The following is an 18,236-nucleotide window of genomic DNA, read 5'->3' as shown; positions in this document are numbered from 1 at the left end:
GTTTCAAGTGAAGTGCCGGTGAGTCTTATCAAAACACTTCAACGTCATCGTTGCTTGGACTCATACTGTATAAATACACTGAAAAGGTTACATTCTTCCAGTGTTCAGCAGAATTACATAATGGTAACGCTGCATGAACAAATAAATGTACAACAGTAACTTAAAAAATAGATAATCTATAAGCTCACGCATTACAATGTGACACGCTGTGAGCATGTAGATCTGCTATTTTCACTATAAAGATTTACGGAGATTTGGGGAATTTGGGGGAAATTCTTGCCTATAACAACACACCCATAATAGAGACGCGTGTGTGTGCGTGCGTGCGTGTGTGTGCATGATTCAGTTGAGCAAGAGAGAAAGGCATCAGATAAATGAACTTGTGTGTAGAGAGGTTCTCACCTCCTCGCACTCGGCTCCGTGGAAGACCACCAGGCTGTCACACTCGCGGCACTTGGAGGGCGCTCTGAGCTTCCTCAGCTTGTGGGTCTGGGCTGCCTTCGACATCTGGGTGTTCCTGAAGGGACCCGGCGAACTGGCTGTCTCTATCACCATCTCACTCAGACCTGGAGGAGGGAGAGTTAGTGAGATTAGATCAGACTGTATAATGATGGATCATGGACAGATACTGTAGGTAGATTAGAGTGACCATACAGTATATTCAGCCCTTCAAACCGCGAACCTTAAATCAACGTGCACGTTCGTCATGCACGCGCGCCCATTCATGCACGACACGTTCATATACATGTATACGCACCTACAAGTAGGTGCAGACAGACAGACATTACATGTTGGAACATTTGCTCCAAACAACACTTAAGAATAGCTTAGCTCAAATTGTTTAGATAAACTTGATGTTCACATTTGCATCCATGCGAGGAAAATGTATGGTGTGTGTGTGGTCTGTTAGTGTGTGGTCTATGTGCGTGCACATAAGTATAACGTCTCGGTCGGGTGGAAACCTCATACTGTATGTACAAAAAACAAATGCTGTTACTTTTCAGGATTCAAATTCAAAAATAGCAAAAGTAGCAGAACTACGAGCTTCTCGCTTCTCGCTTGTTGCTTCTCGCCACATTTCGAGCTTGTGGATCTGCTACTTTTGACGCTTTTGTGTGACACTGTAGTATGATCACATAGGGCGTTCATTTACAAAAAAAAGAACACACACAAAAAGTAAAAATATGGAGACAAGCGGTTTCTGCCCGACAGCAATAAGTATCTTCCTCTGCGTGACTCTCTCACGCCATCTTGCTCTCTCGCTCTGTGTGTGTGTGCGTGTGTGTGTGTGTGTGTGTGTGTGTGTGTGTGTGTGTGTGTGTGTGTGTGTGTGTGTGTGTGTGTGTGACTCACCGTTATCAGAGGGCGAGGGGGGCTCTCTCTCGTCGAGGTCGTCGGCAGACGACATGGTCCCCGTGGAGGGGGTCCTGGGTAGCCTCCTCTTGAAGTCTCCTGCACAGGAAGGCATGAAACACCACTTAGTTCTCATTCTCCGCACGCGATGTCACAAAGTCACAGAAAGATGAGTCACAGTTCCGCTGTCTTCTCTCTCAAGGTTTTTTAATGGTGGGAAAGGAATGAATGACCATCCATACCGCTGAGCTGAGGTACCAGCTTAAAACTAAAACACAATTGTGGATTGAGAGGAACTCTGGATTTAAGTATCAGAATTTTAAAGGTGTGGTCATTCGTTGTTGATGAGGGTGATCACAGGGACAATGGGGTTCTTCACATGAGTTCTTCACACCTCTAGCATTGATCACCATTGATTGATGATGAATGGATCACTATCAATGGTATGGGTCATTTACAATTCAATTCAATGGGCATTTACATGTCCTTGCATTTACATGTCAAGGTTAATCAAGTACCGGTTATAATAATGAACCCTAAAAAGGTTACAAATGGAAACAAAAGGCTTCTAAGATTGATCTCTATTTGAACCTTGGCAGCTTTCATTATTATCATGGCTGATCTCCATTGAGGAAATGTTTCACTGTTAAACTGATTGGAGTTACATACAAATAAAATTACACATTTTTGTCATGTTGGTGCCTCATCATGGTGGGCTAATGGGATAAGTAACTTAAAGGCATAGTATGTAACTTTGCCCTGTGTTTAAATAACAAAACAATCAATACATTTTCTATCATTAGCTTCCCTCTATACCAGCAGTTATCAGCCACTGGAGTAGTGTGGTGGTATAACCAACGGGTCCATTTGGTTCCACTTGTACACTCTCAGAGTAATGGGGGTCTGTGGACTAATAATGCATATCAAACTGGGGATTCATTGAAATTAAAACACTGTGGAATCACTGCACTAAGCCTAATGACAGTTGAGACTTTCCAGTAACATTTTCTCCGGTGGAAATGACTTGCCGAGTCTTGCCTAAAGAGTTGCAACCGGATCTGTATAATAACATCACCCTGACACACCTCCCATACTGTAGCACAGCAACGGAACAAAATACCCGCCACCGGTGTTAAAGCACCGTTCGAAAAATATTTGTGTGAGCGTTCAATATTGACTGGTTGTGTTATATATATGACGGTTCATAACTTATAACCAGTGCTGGTCATAATGCATTATAAGCTCAGCGGACCAGCACATTATAACTTGTTATGCATAATTATAAACATTTATAACTTTATAATAATAAGTGTTATGAAGTCCATTATAATGCATTATAAATGCAATTATAATACATTGTAGACACAAGTAAAGTGTTACCTGGTAGTTATAATGTGTTGTTCCACTGAGCTTAATAATGTGTCACTTAATACTTCATAAACTTTGTTATAAGTTGTTATGCATAATTATAAACATTTACAACGAGTGTTATGAAGCCTTAAAAGTGCATTATAATGCATTATAGCCCATAGCTTTAAGTAAAGGGTTGTTACCGTATAAACATTAAAACATGTCTGTTAAACCCCAACATTCTCCCAAAAACATTCCGATGGCATTAGGGTGAACCACAAGTTGGCATAGGCCCCTGCGGCCAATTTAGATACTCAGTCAGCAGCACTGAACCACGCCTCTCCTGTTTGTCATATTATGCGATGCAGTGATGTCAACCAATTTATAAGCCTGATCGACCAGATTTTGAATGTTGGTGGTTGAGGAGGTGATTTATTGTCTCTGTTGCCTGAGTGACAACAACATGACAGGAAACAACAATACACAGATAGAGAAAGTTGTGTTGATGGACAAAAAGCCACGTAACAAAAAGACTTTAATGACAGAGCAGGATACCTGGGCTGATGTATTTATGCATAGTAACTTTTAAATGACAGGGGCCATACCTGTGGCCGAAGTATTAACTGTATATTTATATATATCGTCTCTGTCGGGTGGAAACCTCATACGTCCAAAACTGTTACTTTTCAGGATTCAAATTCAAAAATGGCAAAAGTAGCAGATCTACAAGCTCAAAACGCGTCGCTTCGCGCCACGTTTCGAGCTTGTTGATCTGCTGCTTTTGATGCTTTTGTGAGACGCTGTAATATGATCGAGTAGGGCGTTAATTTATGAAAAAAAAAAAAAAAAGTTAGAAAATGGAGATAAGAGGTTTCTGCCCGACAGCGACAATATGTACGTTTAAGGGCTCTATACCTGGGCTGGCGGTAGGCGAGTCCATGGACCGAGACTCGCTGCTTCCTCCGGCGCTCTCAGAGTCGCTGCACATCCCTCCTCCCTGGCTGCCAGAGGCCCATGGACGAAACGGGCCCTGGATCCTAAGGGCTGAGATCACACATAATGACAGACTTTATTTAGCAGGCCTTGGCATTACATTGGTAGACAGACATCTGCCACTGGAAGTTTATCTGTGTTATAAAAAAGGTCCAATAAAACCAAGGTAAGCTTAACAATAACACACACACACACACACACACACACACACACACACACACACACACACACACCCCTTAACCTCCACTTGCAGAACACAGCCACTTGGCACCTATCAACCTGCTGTATTGTTCTCATATAGGGCAGCTGCTGCAAATCGTTGCTGTCGGGCAGAATCCTCTTATCTCCATATTCTAACTTTTTGTGTTTTTTCCTAAATTAACACCCTACTTTCATCATTCTACAGCGTCACAAAAAAGCATCAAAAGTAGCAGATCTGCATGCTCGAAACGTGGCGCGAAGCGACGCATTTTGAGCTTGTAGATCTGCTACTTTCACTATTTTTTTATTTGAATCCTGAAAATTAGTCAAAGATACACTACAAACCCTGGACATACCCCTGACATAAACATGCTAAAAAAGGACAACCAGAAACGATTAATATATTTTCTAACAGAGGGCTCGGTTGAGCTCCATTGAGCAGTTCAGTTAACATGATGTTACCCGAGTTGTCAAAGAATTCCCCAAATTGTTACTAAATCTAACTTTAAATTCTTTGTGACTTTTGTGCGGCCTTGTAGATACAGAGACTGACTGCACTATGGCAGAGAGGTCACAAGTTCAATCCTATCCAGGAGCCAGTGTCGCCTTTTGACGGTTACCGGGTGCGACACGCCACAAAAACACATTCATTAAGCTCGCTCAGGTTTGGTTTGAATGTGAAGCAGTATATTGGCACTGTGCTAATTAACACAAATGGCCCTGGGGAGTGAATCAACCTCTTAAGTACTAGGCTGCTACAACTACTTTTAAACCACCGCTAAGGAGAAACAAGATGAGTCAATCAATAATATTAAAGTCATACTGTGTCACTTTCATTTTTAGTAGACACCTCTTTTAGCGACACCCCTTGCAGCTCCGTTGTCATTACAGCGTTTGTTTATACGGAAGGAACACTGAAAAAAGGAATGCTACAGGCTCGTCACGTCTGAGGTTATTTTGGAAAGCACCAAAACGTAGGCAGAAACGGTATGTATACTATTAACTGTAAAATACACAAATAAATGCATTTCCAGTGCCTGCGTCATTTTGCCACGAGTGTCGATCTGCTATTTTTGAAAATGTTTGGAATACAAATGTGGAATAAAAACAACACAAATGTTCTCTTACGGGGTCCCTGGCACAACAGCTTTTCAGAAGTTGGTCCGCGGCCAAATACATAATTAATGTAGGGGTCCTTGACATTTTTTTTAGATTGAAACCACTGAACTATAAGTCACCTTGTTCCTGGCCACACCCACCGTGGGCGTGGGCAGGTAGGGGAGTAAGAGGGGTGGGGAGCCCCATGTCAAGGGGTTCCCTGTTTACCAATGTTATCATGTCTGCTTATAATTAAGCGACTTTGGGCTTGTTTTTAAAGTGTAGTTGCTTATTTGGGCTTGCTTCCTAATGTTGGTGAAATCAGTGATTCCCACATTTGTATTGTGTCCGCGGACCCGGACAGATGCATAACAAATATTTTGTGCAAGGGAAACAAAATATTCAAAATATTTTTGGAAAATAGCAGATCTACAAGCTCACAACATGTTGTGATGTGAGCTTGTAGATCTGCTATTTTCAAATAGCCGATGTAAAGTGGCAAAACTTAGCCTAGTTGCTTCTTTTGGGCTTGTTTTCATAGATCTGGCCACTTGTTTCTCTTGCTAGATCTGGCAACACACTGATGACCTACATTGCCTGCAGCCTACCAGGGTGGAAGTGACCAGATATTGAATGAAGCAGCAGAAAAGGGCAATGGCGCAGCCCTGGAGAAGGGCCAAGAATAAGGTGAATACACCACTGGCTAAAAGGTCAAATAAAACAAAAGTAGTCCCACCTTGGATGTCAGTGGTGCTGTTGGAGCGCATGTCGGAGATCTTGCCGGGTCGCATGTGAACAGGACTGTCCACCTCGTCAGAACCAAGGAGGTCGGAGGTCAGCGATACCTGGGACAGGTTGCCGTGAGATGAGAGGCTGGCGCTGAGCGAGCGCTTGGTGAAAAGCATCCTGGGAATAATTTAAAAAAACACAAAGGGGACACACAAACATGAAATTCGGTGGCAGCCGGGATTGTTTTCAAAAGCAGAGCCAAAATCGTGTGACTTAAATAATCTACATTGGATCACAGGTTCTTTTTTCCCCCATTTCCTAAAAAGATTTCCATCTGACAGAGACAATATACTATTTCCATTTCAGACCAGGGACGGCTTCAAGGAACAGCTGCTGTATCGGCAACAAGCCCAAGTTAGTAAAATAGTAAAATCAACTAACTAATCAAACTTTCCTGGATCAGGGACCACTTCTAAGTTCCACGTTATCGGTATCACAGTGAAAACTAATTTCCAAGCTTTTAAAGAAATTAAATACAATGAAACTATTTTTACATAAAGTTTTTGATATTAATCTTAGTTTATTTTTGTTAATCATGTGGGGGCCAGGCCAGCTTGCAATATCCTCATGGCCCACCAGTGGACCCCGAACAACAGGTTGGGGATCACTGGACTAATCCCGTCAACGATGACAGAAACACCCGAATGATGGTGGAATCATAACACCGGCCCCACAGCCACATCAAAAGAAAGCAGCCAGATGGAACAACTCCTGATGAATTGAACTGAACAGGCCGGACAATGGATTCACTGAACAGTCACGGCCCTTGGATCAAGGTTAAACGGAGCACCCCCTGCCCCCGTCTTACAGCAAATGTAGGTCAGTGTGCTATATTTATCCATGATGCTACAGCCAGTGTGTGTGTGTGTGTGTGTGTGTGTGTGTGTGTGTGTGTGTGTGTGTGTGTGTGTGTGTGTGTGTGTGTGTGTGTGTGTGTGTGTGTGTGTGTGTGTGTGTTCTTGTTTATTATTCATTTTCCCCTCTCCCATTCTTCGGCCCTTTCGATCAGAGAGATCAGGGTTGGGAAGAGAGAGGGGTAAACAAACAGAGAACAAAGAGCTCTTCTGATCCATGCGCTTGGCGCGCACGTGTGTGTGTGTGTGTGTGTGTGTGTGTGTGTGTGTGTGTGTGTGTGTGTGTGTGTACGTGTGAGTGGCCATGAAAGCAAGAAGGAGTCCAAAAAATAAACTTTTCATACAACTGAAACAAGAATCAGCACAAAGTCCATAACTGTACCGATGTAAAATGTAAATGTAAAAACACTTCAGTGAAACTTTCGGAAACTAATTAAAGCGCAGCAAAATAGAAAACTTCCAAGGAGGCGTGGTAGTAGGAGGAGATGGGAAGCCCCCCACGACCCCACTGTTTCTCCTCTCTTCTCTCTCTCTCGCTCCCTTTCTCCCATGACCACAGTCATTTCCGCAGGAAGACCCTCAGGCTGTGGTCAATTGTGTTACGCTCTCCAAAAACAAGCTCTCTCTACCCCCCCCCCTCCTCTCTCTCTCTCTCTGTCTTCAACATTTTTCAGGCCAAGGACCCCTTAGCTGAGACAGACATGAAGCAGGGACCCCATCAAATTGTGTTGCAGATTCAACTTTTATAGTTAGCTTCATAGACTTGTTTCACAGCACTACATACTTTTTTGTTGAAATGTCTCAGTTTATCTACTTGTGTTATGATTACAATCACTCATCTATCTGTACAATACAATGCTGTGGCTCTCTGACGTGGGGGAAAACAACCAAGCGGTTTCCTTGGTCAGCCAGAGTAAATGTTAACCTTGAAGCAGTTGATTAGGCGCTACAGTAGCTGAATTTTGCCACCATAGTACATATTTCTGTGTTGTTCATAATCTTAAACGTTTTTATATAAATAATAAATATATTCTAAAATATATTCTGTCTGCAATGGTCACAAAACATGGTTCACAAAGATACCTGTTAAAAACATACAGTACCAAACGGTAAACAACAAACAAAAAAAGCGTCGCTCTTAGTTTGAAACGGTACAACTTCAGTGTTTCTTTCGACCCCCACCGCCCAACCCCCCAGAACCGAGTCAGCACCTCACCCTGCGTTTTGCGTGACTCCTGAGTCAAAGGACTGGGACTCGGCGGTGCGGGCCGGCAGGCCCCTGACGAAGTCGATGTAGCGCTGGCCCGGGTCGTACAGCTTGGCGTTCTCGCACAGCGTCTGGTGGTTGACGGGCAGAGACACCACCTGGGCCTGCTGCAGCTGGAACCAGTTCACCGTCACCTGCACACGCCAACACAGTGCTGGGACATTTCAAGGATACCCATAACTCTGAGAGCGTACAAATGGAACCAAATTATGGACCCTTTTGGACCCCAGGAAAAACGAATGAAATGCTGAATAAGTGACGACAGAAGTGCCTTTGAGCAAGGCATAGGACATCTGACTACTCGAATGGCATTGTACCGCAACCATGTCCGCACTCTAAGGCATGTCATTATAGGTGAACTGTTAAATAAAACAAATAATAGAAAATAGGCGCGTTGTGACACGTTGTGGGCTTGTAGATAAACAATTTTTCCGAATAGCTTAAGTATAAAACAGGGCTTAAGTGGTTAAATTCAGGTGTGTGTGTGTGTGTGTGCGTGTGCGTGTGCGTGTGCGTGTGCGTGTGTGTGTGTGTGTTGTATGTGCACCAACAGAAATAAGCAACACCAGTTACCTAGATTGGCTGAACAAGCGTTGCTTTTTCAACAAACCACTTCTTCCCATTGATAGTTACACACATGAACACTTGGGATCTACTCAACACAACCACAGTGATCTGCTGTTGGCCAGCCTGTTACTCCACTTACCACTACGGTTATCTTAATTGTAGACTTAATAGTACACTTAAATACTTAAGCCCTGTATACTTTGTTGTACATGAAAATAGCCCATCTACAAGCTCACAATGCGTCGCAACACAAGCTTGGAGATCAGCTATTTTCGCTATTCTTGAAAGTAGCCTTGTCCAAATATCCTATAATGACATGCCGGAAAAGGGGGCGCCAGGTTTAAAGTGGTTAATAGCTAAGATTCCTGCTCATGTTTACAGTTGTAGCCTGGCAGAAGCACAGTAAAATAAGTGTTTATCTTATTTTACTGATGTACATTTTCATTTTCAAAGTGACGTTTGAGAACCTCTGCTCTTACGACTCAAACATGTTTCTGCATGACCGACCGCCGATGAATCAATCCCCCGTCGTGTGTGTGTGTGTGTGTGTGTGTGTGTGTGTGTGTGTCGGTGTGTCGGTGTGTGTGTGTGTGTGTGTGTGTGTGTGTGTGTGTGTGGTGGACTTACGGCCTTGAGAGTGAGGTCACACTGAAAGACCAGCTCTCGTAGCTGTGTGAGGACCTCGCTCTTGACGTTGGCCAGGTCCACCCTCCTCTCCCGGACGTCCACCTGGCAGGCCTTGCAGTGCTCCCGGGCCTCCTCTGCCTGGTAACACAATGAAACAACCACACACATCACACACCACAGCAGGGACAACAGGGGCGTTTTGGCGAGTCGGGACCGAGAAGGCGAATCACTCATTAATTAGGAAATCTCTCATCAAATCTTTTCACCCTGAATCTGAACTCTGCTCCCAACTTTTTTATCTTTTAAAACACATTTAATACATTTTTGTTCTAAAAGGCTAAGAGTTCACATTATAATGTATTATATTCTGTATGTGTACATTTGCCCCAAAGTTTACACAGAGATACACTTTCCCTCACTCAGACCCAAAAGATTTAACAAGGCACGCACCACAAAGGCTCTTATGTTCTGACAGCGAGTCCATGCAGGTTCAATACCGAGCCCGGTAGACCACTGGTGCGTGTCACTCCCCAAACTCTCTCTCCCTGTTTCCTGTCTCTATTCACTGTGGACTATCAGAATATATCTTTAAAGAGGTGAGTGCACAAGGTAGCGTTATACCTTCTGCAGGGCCTCCTCCTCCAGCCTGCGTCTCTTCTCCAGCTGCTTGGCGGCGTTGGCCCCGCCCCCTCCGCCCGCCAGCTCCTCCTCCACGCGGCTGGTCGCCACCTTGGCCTTCTCGTACTCCTCCTGCCGCTGGGCCTGCAGCAGCCGCGCCTTCCGGAGAGCGCTGTCCGCCTCGTTCTGAAACAACAACACAATGCTGTCAAATTACATTTGGAATTTCTGGTGGGGGGGGGGGTTAAACCACTCGTCGATGGCGAGTGGTTTAAGGCAATGGTTCTCAAAGTGGGGTCCAGGGACCCTCAGGGGTCCTTGGGGGGGTTCCAGGGGATCCCCAGCAAAATGTGTTAATATAGCACCACAATCATTTTAACCACTTTGAACCGTGAACATTTGTGCAAATCTTTCAATATATATTATTATATTATATTATATTTTTTTAAGCGAACATTTGTAACTCAAATCTTTGCTTCTGGGGGTCCCTGGAACAAAATATTTTGAGATGGGGATCCGCGGCCAAATACATATCATTTTGGGGGTCCTTGACATGAACAAGTTTGAGAACCCCTGGTTTAAGGCGTGTACCACATTATGTGCAGCTTGTGACAGCGAGTCCTGGGTTCGATTCTCAAGTACCAGTATGTGTATTTGGCCGCGGACCCCCATCTCAAAATATTTAGTTCCAGGGACCCCCAGAAGCAAAGATTTGAGTAAAAATGTTGTTTGAAAAAATATATGTATTCAAAGATTTGCACAAATGTTAAAGATTTTTCTAAAATAGCAGATCTACAAGCTCATAGCCCGGCACAAATCGAAAATGACTTTGTTGAATTTATTTCCCGGATTGAACGGGTTTAGCATAAAACAACAATTTCTCTTGTGAGGACCAAACACAATGTCTGTTTCTCAACTTCTATTAATACTTGGGGGGACATTTGACCCTTACAAGTACAGTAACACAAGTACACACACATACACTCACAAAGCATTGTGCAGAGCGCTCACATACATACACAGACCCACGGTTAAGCGCACACATACACACAGGCGAAGCGAATGTTAAAACAGGAGCTGCTGCTGTTGAGTCAGCACTACCGGTCCTGGTTCATTTCTCAGTTTTAGTCGACATGTAAAAGCAAGTGAACAAACAAACGCAGGAAACCGGCAACCTTTCTCACTCTGCATCTACTGACCACCACACACACACACACACACACACACACACACACACACACACACACACACACACACACACACACACACACACACACACACACACACACACACACACACACACACACACACACACACACACACACACACACACACACACACACACACACACACACAGTTTATACCCGCCTAGCTCGCACAATAGCTGGCACCCCCACGCACACTCGTGCAGATAGCGTTGCCAGATTTTGCGAGAGACATAAGGAACCAGGGTCTGTGAAAACAAGCCCAAAAAAGAAGCGACTTGGCTACATGAGCACTTTAAAACCAATGTATATATTCAATCGGCTATCTGAAAATAGCAGATTTACAAGGTCACGTTGTGACCTTGTAAATCTGCTATTTTCAAAAAAGGAGAACCACTGGTTTAAACAACAGTAGACAGCAAGCCTAAATAAGCAACTACACTTAAGCAAAAAAAATGCAACCACCGATTTTTAACAAGTTACTTTACAGAAAAACAAGCCCAAAGTCGCTTATAATAAGCGGACATGGCAACACTGTTGTGCACACAGTTTAGTAAGGCAGTGTATAAAGATCAGAGACAACCGCCTCTAAAGAGTCACATCACAATGGCAAAATAAGTGGCAAATGGTGCATTTCTCTAAGGCACCTTTTATCCAAGACGCTTTTACATTCATCCACTCACACACACATTCATACACAGATGGTAAGGCACCAACCTGCTCATCAGGAGCAGCAGGCGTTCTCAAACTGTTTTATACCACGAACCCATATTATGAGTTTGTTATTTTGGCGACCCTGTGTGTGTGTGCGTACGTGCGTGCGTGTGTGCAAGTTGCGTGTGTCCAAGTTGCGTGTGTCCTCCAAGACGCCTGCGTGTGTGAAGTCAGTGTGTTACTTTTCAAAAGGTGACCTTTCCTAGCACGCCACCCACCATTTTCTTCTGTTCTCGCTGCCACTGCTCCTTGACGTCTTTTCTGAGTTTGTCCAGCTCACTCTTCCTGGACTGGAGAGGCTGGAACACAAAGCCCACAGAAAACAGATATTTATTTGCCGAAAAAGCACAGATCTTCAAGCTTCAATCGAGAAGGTTTTTTTTTGTTAACTTTTTGTTATATCTAATTATGAATTAACCACTTAAGCGTTAGTTTACACTCCCACGCACAACAGTGTCAATCAGAAATAGTGAAAATAGCTGATCTACAATTTCATTTGTCACTTTTTTTTCTTTGTCTTTTTTTGTAAATGTTTAGGACATTTTCACCTATATGGCCAAATTAGGGATCGGATCGATGAATCGATTTGTTGGATTAGTTGGTCACGCCCCTAGAGATGTTATTAGCTTGAAGATCAGTTCTTGTCGGATAATAATTACGAATTATTGTGACAATTTCACCATCAAAAAAAGACCCAGAAGGCCACTGTCATGTCCATCAATGCAACAGCCTATTGGAGCGTCATAATAATAATAATAATAATACCAATTTATATAGCGCTTTTCTCAGTACTAAAAGTCGCTTTACATGAACAGAACAAAAGAAACAACTGTATTAAGAGAATATAGTTAAAAAAGCTAAAAACTAAGCAAACAAAAACATTAAAATTAAAAGGCAGAAGGGGGGATTACAAGGTGGGGAACGCAAGTCTGAAGAGGTGGGTTTTGAGGGAGGTTTTGAACAAGGCAAGGGTGGGGATGTGAGTTGGGAGTGAGTTCCAAAGGGAGAGGGGGCTACAACTGAGAAAGCCCTGTCACCCCAGGTTTGTTTCTTTGTCCAGGAGGTTGGCCGTGGCGGTGAAGGAGGTCAGAGAGGTAGGGGGAGCCTGGTTGTTGACATACCTGCATGAACTTGTTGGTTTGGAGAGCGGCCGCAGTTTGCAGGAGGACCTGGCTGTACTCAATGTCGTTCTTGAAAGCGGACATGTAGATGTCACGGAATGGCATGAACTCCTTGGAAACGGTCAGAGAAGAAGAAAATTATATTCTATTCAATTAAATTCCTTTACTGTAAAATTAAAAAGGTAGAGGTAAAATAATGTCGATGTGACAGCGAGGGTTTTACATGATTATTATTACATTATTCTGTCTGATCAAAGAAAGTCACCTGTTGACTTGCGAGGGTCTTGGCGGATTCGGCCATTTTGGCGTAACTCTTTGCGCATTCGATGTCTGAAAACAGAAGAACCTGACAGTTTATATGAAAGCAGACTACCAATCGACAAAGTCCTGTGTTTCATTACTGCTGTACTGCCATGACAACTGCATTTCCCCCGCGGGATCAATTAAGGTCTATCAATCTATCAAATCTATCACACCTGGAAATACTCCTGAAAAAGTGTAATTTCCAACTAGACTCTTGAAACTCTTTTGACAGCACCTGGTCTCAACCTGTACTCTGATGCCTGGGCTCTCATGTGAAAGAAAAAAAAAAAATCTGTGCCGTAAGCAAAACATGACAAAGTGTTTCCCTTTCACTGACACACAATTCCATTGGGTTTGAACAAATAAAAGGTGAATACTTGTCAAGTTGACGTAAGCCATGAATCAACATTCATGAATGTGCCATGATGAAACCTTTAGGAATCTCTTTTATTGTTATAAAAGTGTGTTACCAAAGGTAACCACTTAACTGCCATTATCTAATTTAGATAGCACACATTGTCCTTGAGCCAAAACATAAACAATCAAACAATAATTAAAGGTATGGTAATGGTTTTCTTTGTTTAATAAGTTAAAATAAGTGTTAAATAGTTCTATATTCTGATAGTACTCATTGCTATATTCTGATAATAATCATTGCTATATGTTCAGTAACAGGAGTCTCCATATCTCTCCAGCTCTTTATTAAACAGAACATACATTTTCAGGTTGGGATACCAATTATATCCTATCAGGATAGAGAACTGAGTCAAGATACAGATTAAACAAGTGAAATTGGAAGTGATGACACAAAGAAATGAGCAGACAAAATAGGAACCGGAACACTATAAAAAAATGAAGCTGATGGGTACTCTATCCTGATTGGCTGACACTGATTATCAAAGAGCTGGAGAGACAGGGAGACTCCTGCTATTGAACAAACACTCTATACAGCAATGGTTGCTTTCAGAATATACAAAAAAGGTACGGTTGTTAGACAAAAAAACGGGTTACATAAACCGATGTGCGTTTGTCTGGTGATGTAACCTGTTCAGTACACCCCTGATGGAGTGTCACCTTGTGTGGACTTGTCGAGTGACTAAGCGCTGGACTGTAACCATTCATTAACTCAAGTGCTCAAATCACCGAACAAAGAGGTGGCTCACAGCAGCACACACACACAACCTTGGCTTTTCCATGCCACTCTGCCATCTTGTTCAGGGTCGCCATAGTGACACAGAGCACACTAATGCAGTGTGGGTGGGTCGCTTTTTAATCCCAGCATGAGCTCAAGGGAGCACGGTGTGTTTACATTTCAGCTATAACCCTCACCACACTTTCACCCGGGAAGGGAGAGAATTCCTTTTGCTAAAGCATGTATGGAAGCAGAGCATTACTTTTTTTAATCACCATGAAGACTTGAATATGTCATTAGAGCATTTCCCCCAAATAAAAAAAAAAGTCCAGAAAATGTAGCTTAACAATAGCCAATCTACAAGCTCACAACGCGTCACATTGCGACGCGCTATGAGCTTGCAGATCAGCTATCTTAGCTATTCGCCATTCAACAAATACAGTAAGGCTTGAATGGTTAACCGCTGTTTGTGCCCAAACATAATGTGGCCCCTCAGGCTTGAAAAGGGGTCTTAACCACTTGAACCACAGCATCTCTATTCTGGGGCGGGGAGGGGAGGGGGTTCACCAAAAATAGCCGATCTACAAGCTACTAATCTCTCAAGACAGATTCTGTCAGCACCACTGCCCTAAACATGTAATGTTGTTGTTAGCAGGAATAAACACAGAAGCACCCGGGAGTAAGTGGACAAAGAAAGGAGAGGAGCCAAAACGAGCTTCTGTTTCTACACAAAAGACAAGGTTTTTTTTTTTTTTTACAGAATGGGTTGCCAGATTGACAAGCTACAAGCTACGAGCTTGTACTCTTTTTACGGTGAAGAGATTTGGTGTGTGGACAGAAAGAAAGCTGTCCAAGTACAGTTCCAACTCAGGTCCGTTTCAATAAGATTAGGAGGGTTTTTAAGTGGTTAAACTCACCCATGCTGAGGCGCTTGTCCACCCAGGAGAGCAGCTCTTTGGTGTACTTGGACCAGGCCTTGGCGTAAAGCAGCGCCGACTCCACGCCGCTGTCGTGGCCATGCAGCACCTCGTCCACCTCCTCGGCACGCACCGGCACCGCCGGAGAAGGCCCTGCGAGCATCACAGAAGAGAGAGGGACCCCCCGGCGGTGAAACAAGGGTCTCCACATGGACGATGACCGGCCAGCCACGGTCAACGCGCCCCTTACCACCACAGACTTACACGTTCGCCTCTGTGCTCCCTCCATGTGTGTGTGTGTGTGTGTGTGTGTGTGTGTGTGTGTGTGTGTGTGTGTGTGTGTGTGTGTGTGTGTGTGTGTGTGTGTGTGTGTGTGTGTGTGTACGTGTATGTGTGTGCGCGCGTCAGAAAAGCCCATGTTGACCTTGTGCAGAGGGATACCTGCTTAAAACCCCTGTGAGGGTAATTCCTTCTGACAGGAGAGTTGACTGAATGCTGTATGTTATTAATGTGCGGCTAAGCCCCACAGGATCACTGGCACTCTTTACCCCACGTAACCCCACACACACACCTTGCACAGGGAGAGTGCATGCATGTGTGTGGGTGCAAATGGCAGTGACACAACAAGACAACAAGGCAACAAGACATCAGTAAATCAGTGTGTGTGTGTGTGTGTGTGTGTGTGTGTGTGTGTGTGTGTGTGTGTGTGGTAGAGGGTAATTGCTATGCAACTTACATATTACTCCCGGCCATGTCGTCTCTGTCGGGCAGAAACCTCTTATCTCCATATTCTAACTTTTTGTGTTTTTTCGTAAATGAATGCCCTACTTGATCACGCTACAGCGTCTCACAAAATTATCAAAAATAGCAGGTCTACAAGCTCGACCTGCTACTTTTGAATTTGAATCCTGAAATGTTTTGGACATATGAGGTTTCCACCCGACAGAGACGATATGCTATCTAAATATTAATCTGTACACCAGGTAAACAATTGAATGAACCTGACATTTTGTGTAAATAACAATCTAAAATTACACTCATAACAAATAGGGCTCAAACAGTCCAAAACAGTTATGTAACAGGTAATTATGTGAGCTTGTAGATCAACCATTTAAAGGAGGAGTTCACCCAAAAAATGACTTATTTTCTATCAATTGCACACCCTATGAAGCCTTGAATCCATGGATTATTTTTTGTTTTTGTCGCATTCCTAAGCTAATAATTTGATTCCCGTCTCCTCCCGGCTAATATATCCGGTAGGAGACACAAAGTAGATTATTTGTGTCTCCTACCGGAAATACACACGGTCATCAAATTATTGTCTTAGGAATGCCACAAAAACTAAAATAAATCCATGAAATCAAGGCTTCATGGGGTGTGTAATTGATAGAAAATAAATATTTTTTTTGGGTGAACTCCTCCTTTAAGCAATTTTTTCAACAGCTGAATTCCTCCAGATGAATGGAAGCGATTCGAACAATATAATTGCGATGGTGGATTATGTAATAACTGTCACAGGCCCATAGTTGTGCCAAGCAGAACGCATTAAGCAGTATAATCTCTCAGCACATTCATTCTGTGGTAAAGCAAAGTGGTTTGCAACAGATCCAAGCCCTTACCTGGCGGATCATCTTTCTCCGGACCGGATCCACCAGATTCCACAGAGAGGTTCTCAAAAGACTGGGGGGAAACAAACAAGCAGAACAGTTATACGATTAAGGTTTTCTCAGCAAGTAAGAGATGAGAGAAGGACAAACAAGAAGACATTTTCAGAACAGATAAGAGAGAGAAGATAAGGGGGGGGGGGAATTCAAGTCGCCAAAGGCTGCACAGCATTTAAGATACAGTTACAAGAATAGCACTGTAGATACAGAAGGGTAAAAGACATCACTGTAGAAGAAACACCATCGATAACGAACAAAATATACAACACCACACACTCTCAACAGTGCTTTCATAGTGCAGGACAAAATAAATCATCAAATCGCAGAAACCTCTTATCTCCATATTCAAACTTTTTGTGTTTTTCCATAAATTAATACCCTACTTGATCATACTACAGCGTCGCACAAAAGCATCAAAAGTAGCAGATCCACAAGCTCGAAACGCAGCGCCAAGTGACGCGTTTTGAGCTTGTAGATCTGCTACTTTTGAATTTGAATCCTGAAAAGTAACAGTTTTGGACATACCTGTATGAGGTTTCCACCCGACAGAGACGAAATAACAAGAGAACACCCAGTAAGCATGTCAGATAATAGTGAAACTTTGAAATATTGCTGCCGTGTGTTTCAAATGTTTTATCCCAAGCTGACCTTTCCTACGTGGATGTGTAACTATCTCTGACAGCAATTCTTCACATCACTTTTAATTGTCCATACATTACTTTTGCTTCCAGTTTAGAGCTGTTATACGAAACCTATAACAAGGAAAAAACAGGAACTCGGATTCCGGTGTCAATTTATCATCACACGGCACAGAATATTTTGTGAATACGCTGCAGCCGGGAAGTTTGCCTTTAAACCCTTAAGCTTTGCACTGAGTTGATGCTTCCTCACAACCTTTTTACAAAAACCCTGACCTCTGTTTACCCGATCAGGGTCATATCCTGTGGCCCCTTTGGAAAAGTGACTGACCTGACATTAACTTTACACAGCGTGTTCTTCAACAGAAATGCTGAAATGGCTGAGATTATCTGAAATGTAGCATGAGATTTGGCATCAGATTTCCATACTAGAGAAATTATCCCAGGACCATATCGTCTCTGTCGGGTGGAAGCCTCATATTATGTCCAAAACCTTTCAGGATTCAAATGAACTTTTGAAACTTTTGAATCATTTTGAGGGTGCCTGGCGCAAAACATTTTCCGATGAGGGTCCTCGGGCAAATACATATCAATTTTGGGATCCTTGGCCCGAAAAAGTTTGAGAACTACCTGTAGTGAACACAATACTACTCACCCTGCTTCTCTTAGTTAGGGGGATCCCCAACGCTGATCCATTCTCTACATCTCCCATAAGGAAGTCAGACACTCTGGTATAGACACACAGACAAAGCAAAGCGTAAAGGACTAGATAACAGTATGGAGACATGGCTGGGAGGTCAGTGGCTACATTATTATGATGAGAAA

The 18,236-nt window shown here is 43.2% G+C and overlaps 1 protein-coding gene across 4 annotated transcripts in view; it reads right to left on the bottom strand.

Moving 5' to 3' along the window:
- Positions 1-18,236, bottom strand: part of arhgap29a (Rho GTPase activating protein 29a) — a 65,825-nt gene that overhangs the window by 7,936 nt on the left and 39,653 nt on the right. For all 4 annotated transcript variants that reach the window (XM_084049245.1, XM_084049246.1, XM_084049247.1 and 1 more), the window contains 13 exons: positions 18,067-18,139; positions 16,729-16,789; positions 15,110-15,262; positions 13,023-13,087; positions 12,758-12,868; positions 11,855-11,935; positions 9,721-9,903; positions 9,100-9,237; positions 7,855-8,039; positions 5,732-5,901; positions 3,619-3,747; positions 1,354-1,452; positions 403-566 (listed from right to left, as the gene is read on the bottom strand). In XM_084049245.1, the coding sequence (XP_083905371.1) occupies positions 403-566; positions 1,354-1,452; positions 3,619-3,747; positions 5,732-5,901; positions 7,855-8,039; positions 9,100-9,237; positions 9,721-9,903; positions 11,855-11,935; positions 12,758-12,868; positions 13,023-13,087; positions 15,110-15,262; positions 16,729-16,789; positions 18,067-18,139 (1,612 nt within the window). The remainder of the gene's footprint in view (positions 1-402; positions 567-1,353; positions 1,453-3,618; positions 3,748-5,731; positions 5,902-7,854; positions 8,040-9,099; positions 9,238-9,720; positions 9,904-11,854; positions 11,936-12,757; positions 12,869-13,022; positions 13,088-15,109; positions 15,263-16,728; positions 16,790-18,066; positions 18,140-18,236) is intronic.

Source organism: Gymnoscopelus microlampas, assembly GCF_963454915.1.
Source record: "Gymnoscopelus microlampas genome assembly, chromosome: 22".
In the NCBI taxonomy this organism is placed as follows: Eukaryota; Metazoa; Chordata; class Actinopteri; order Myctophiformes; family Myctophidae; genus Gymnoscopelus; species Gymnoscopelus microlampas.
The sequence above is the reverse complement of the archived record's forward strand: the minus strand, read 5'-3'. Positions and strand labels throughout refer to the sequence as shown.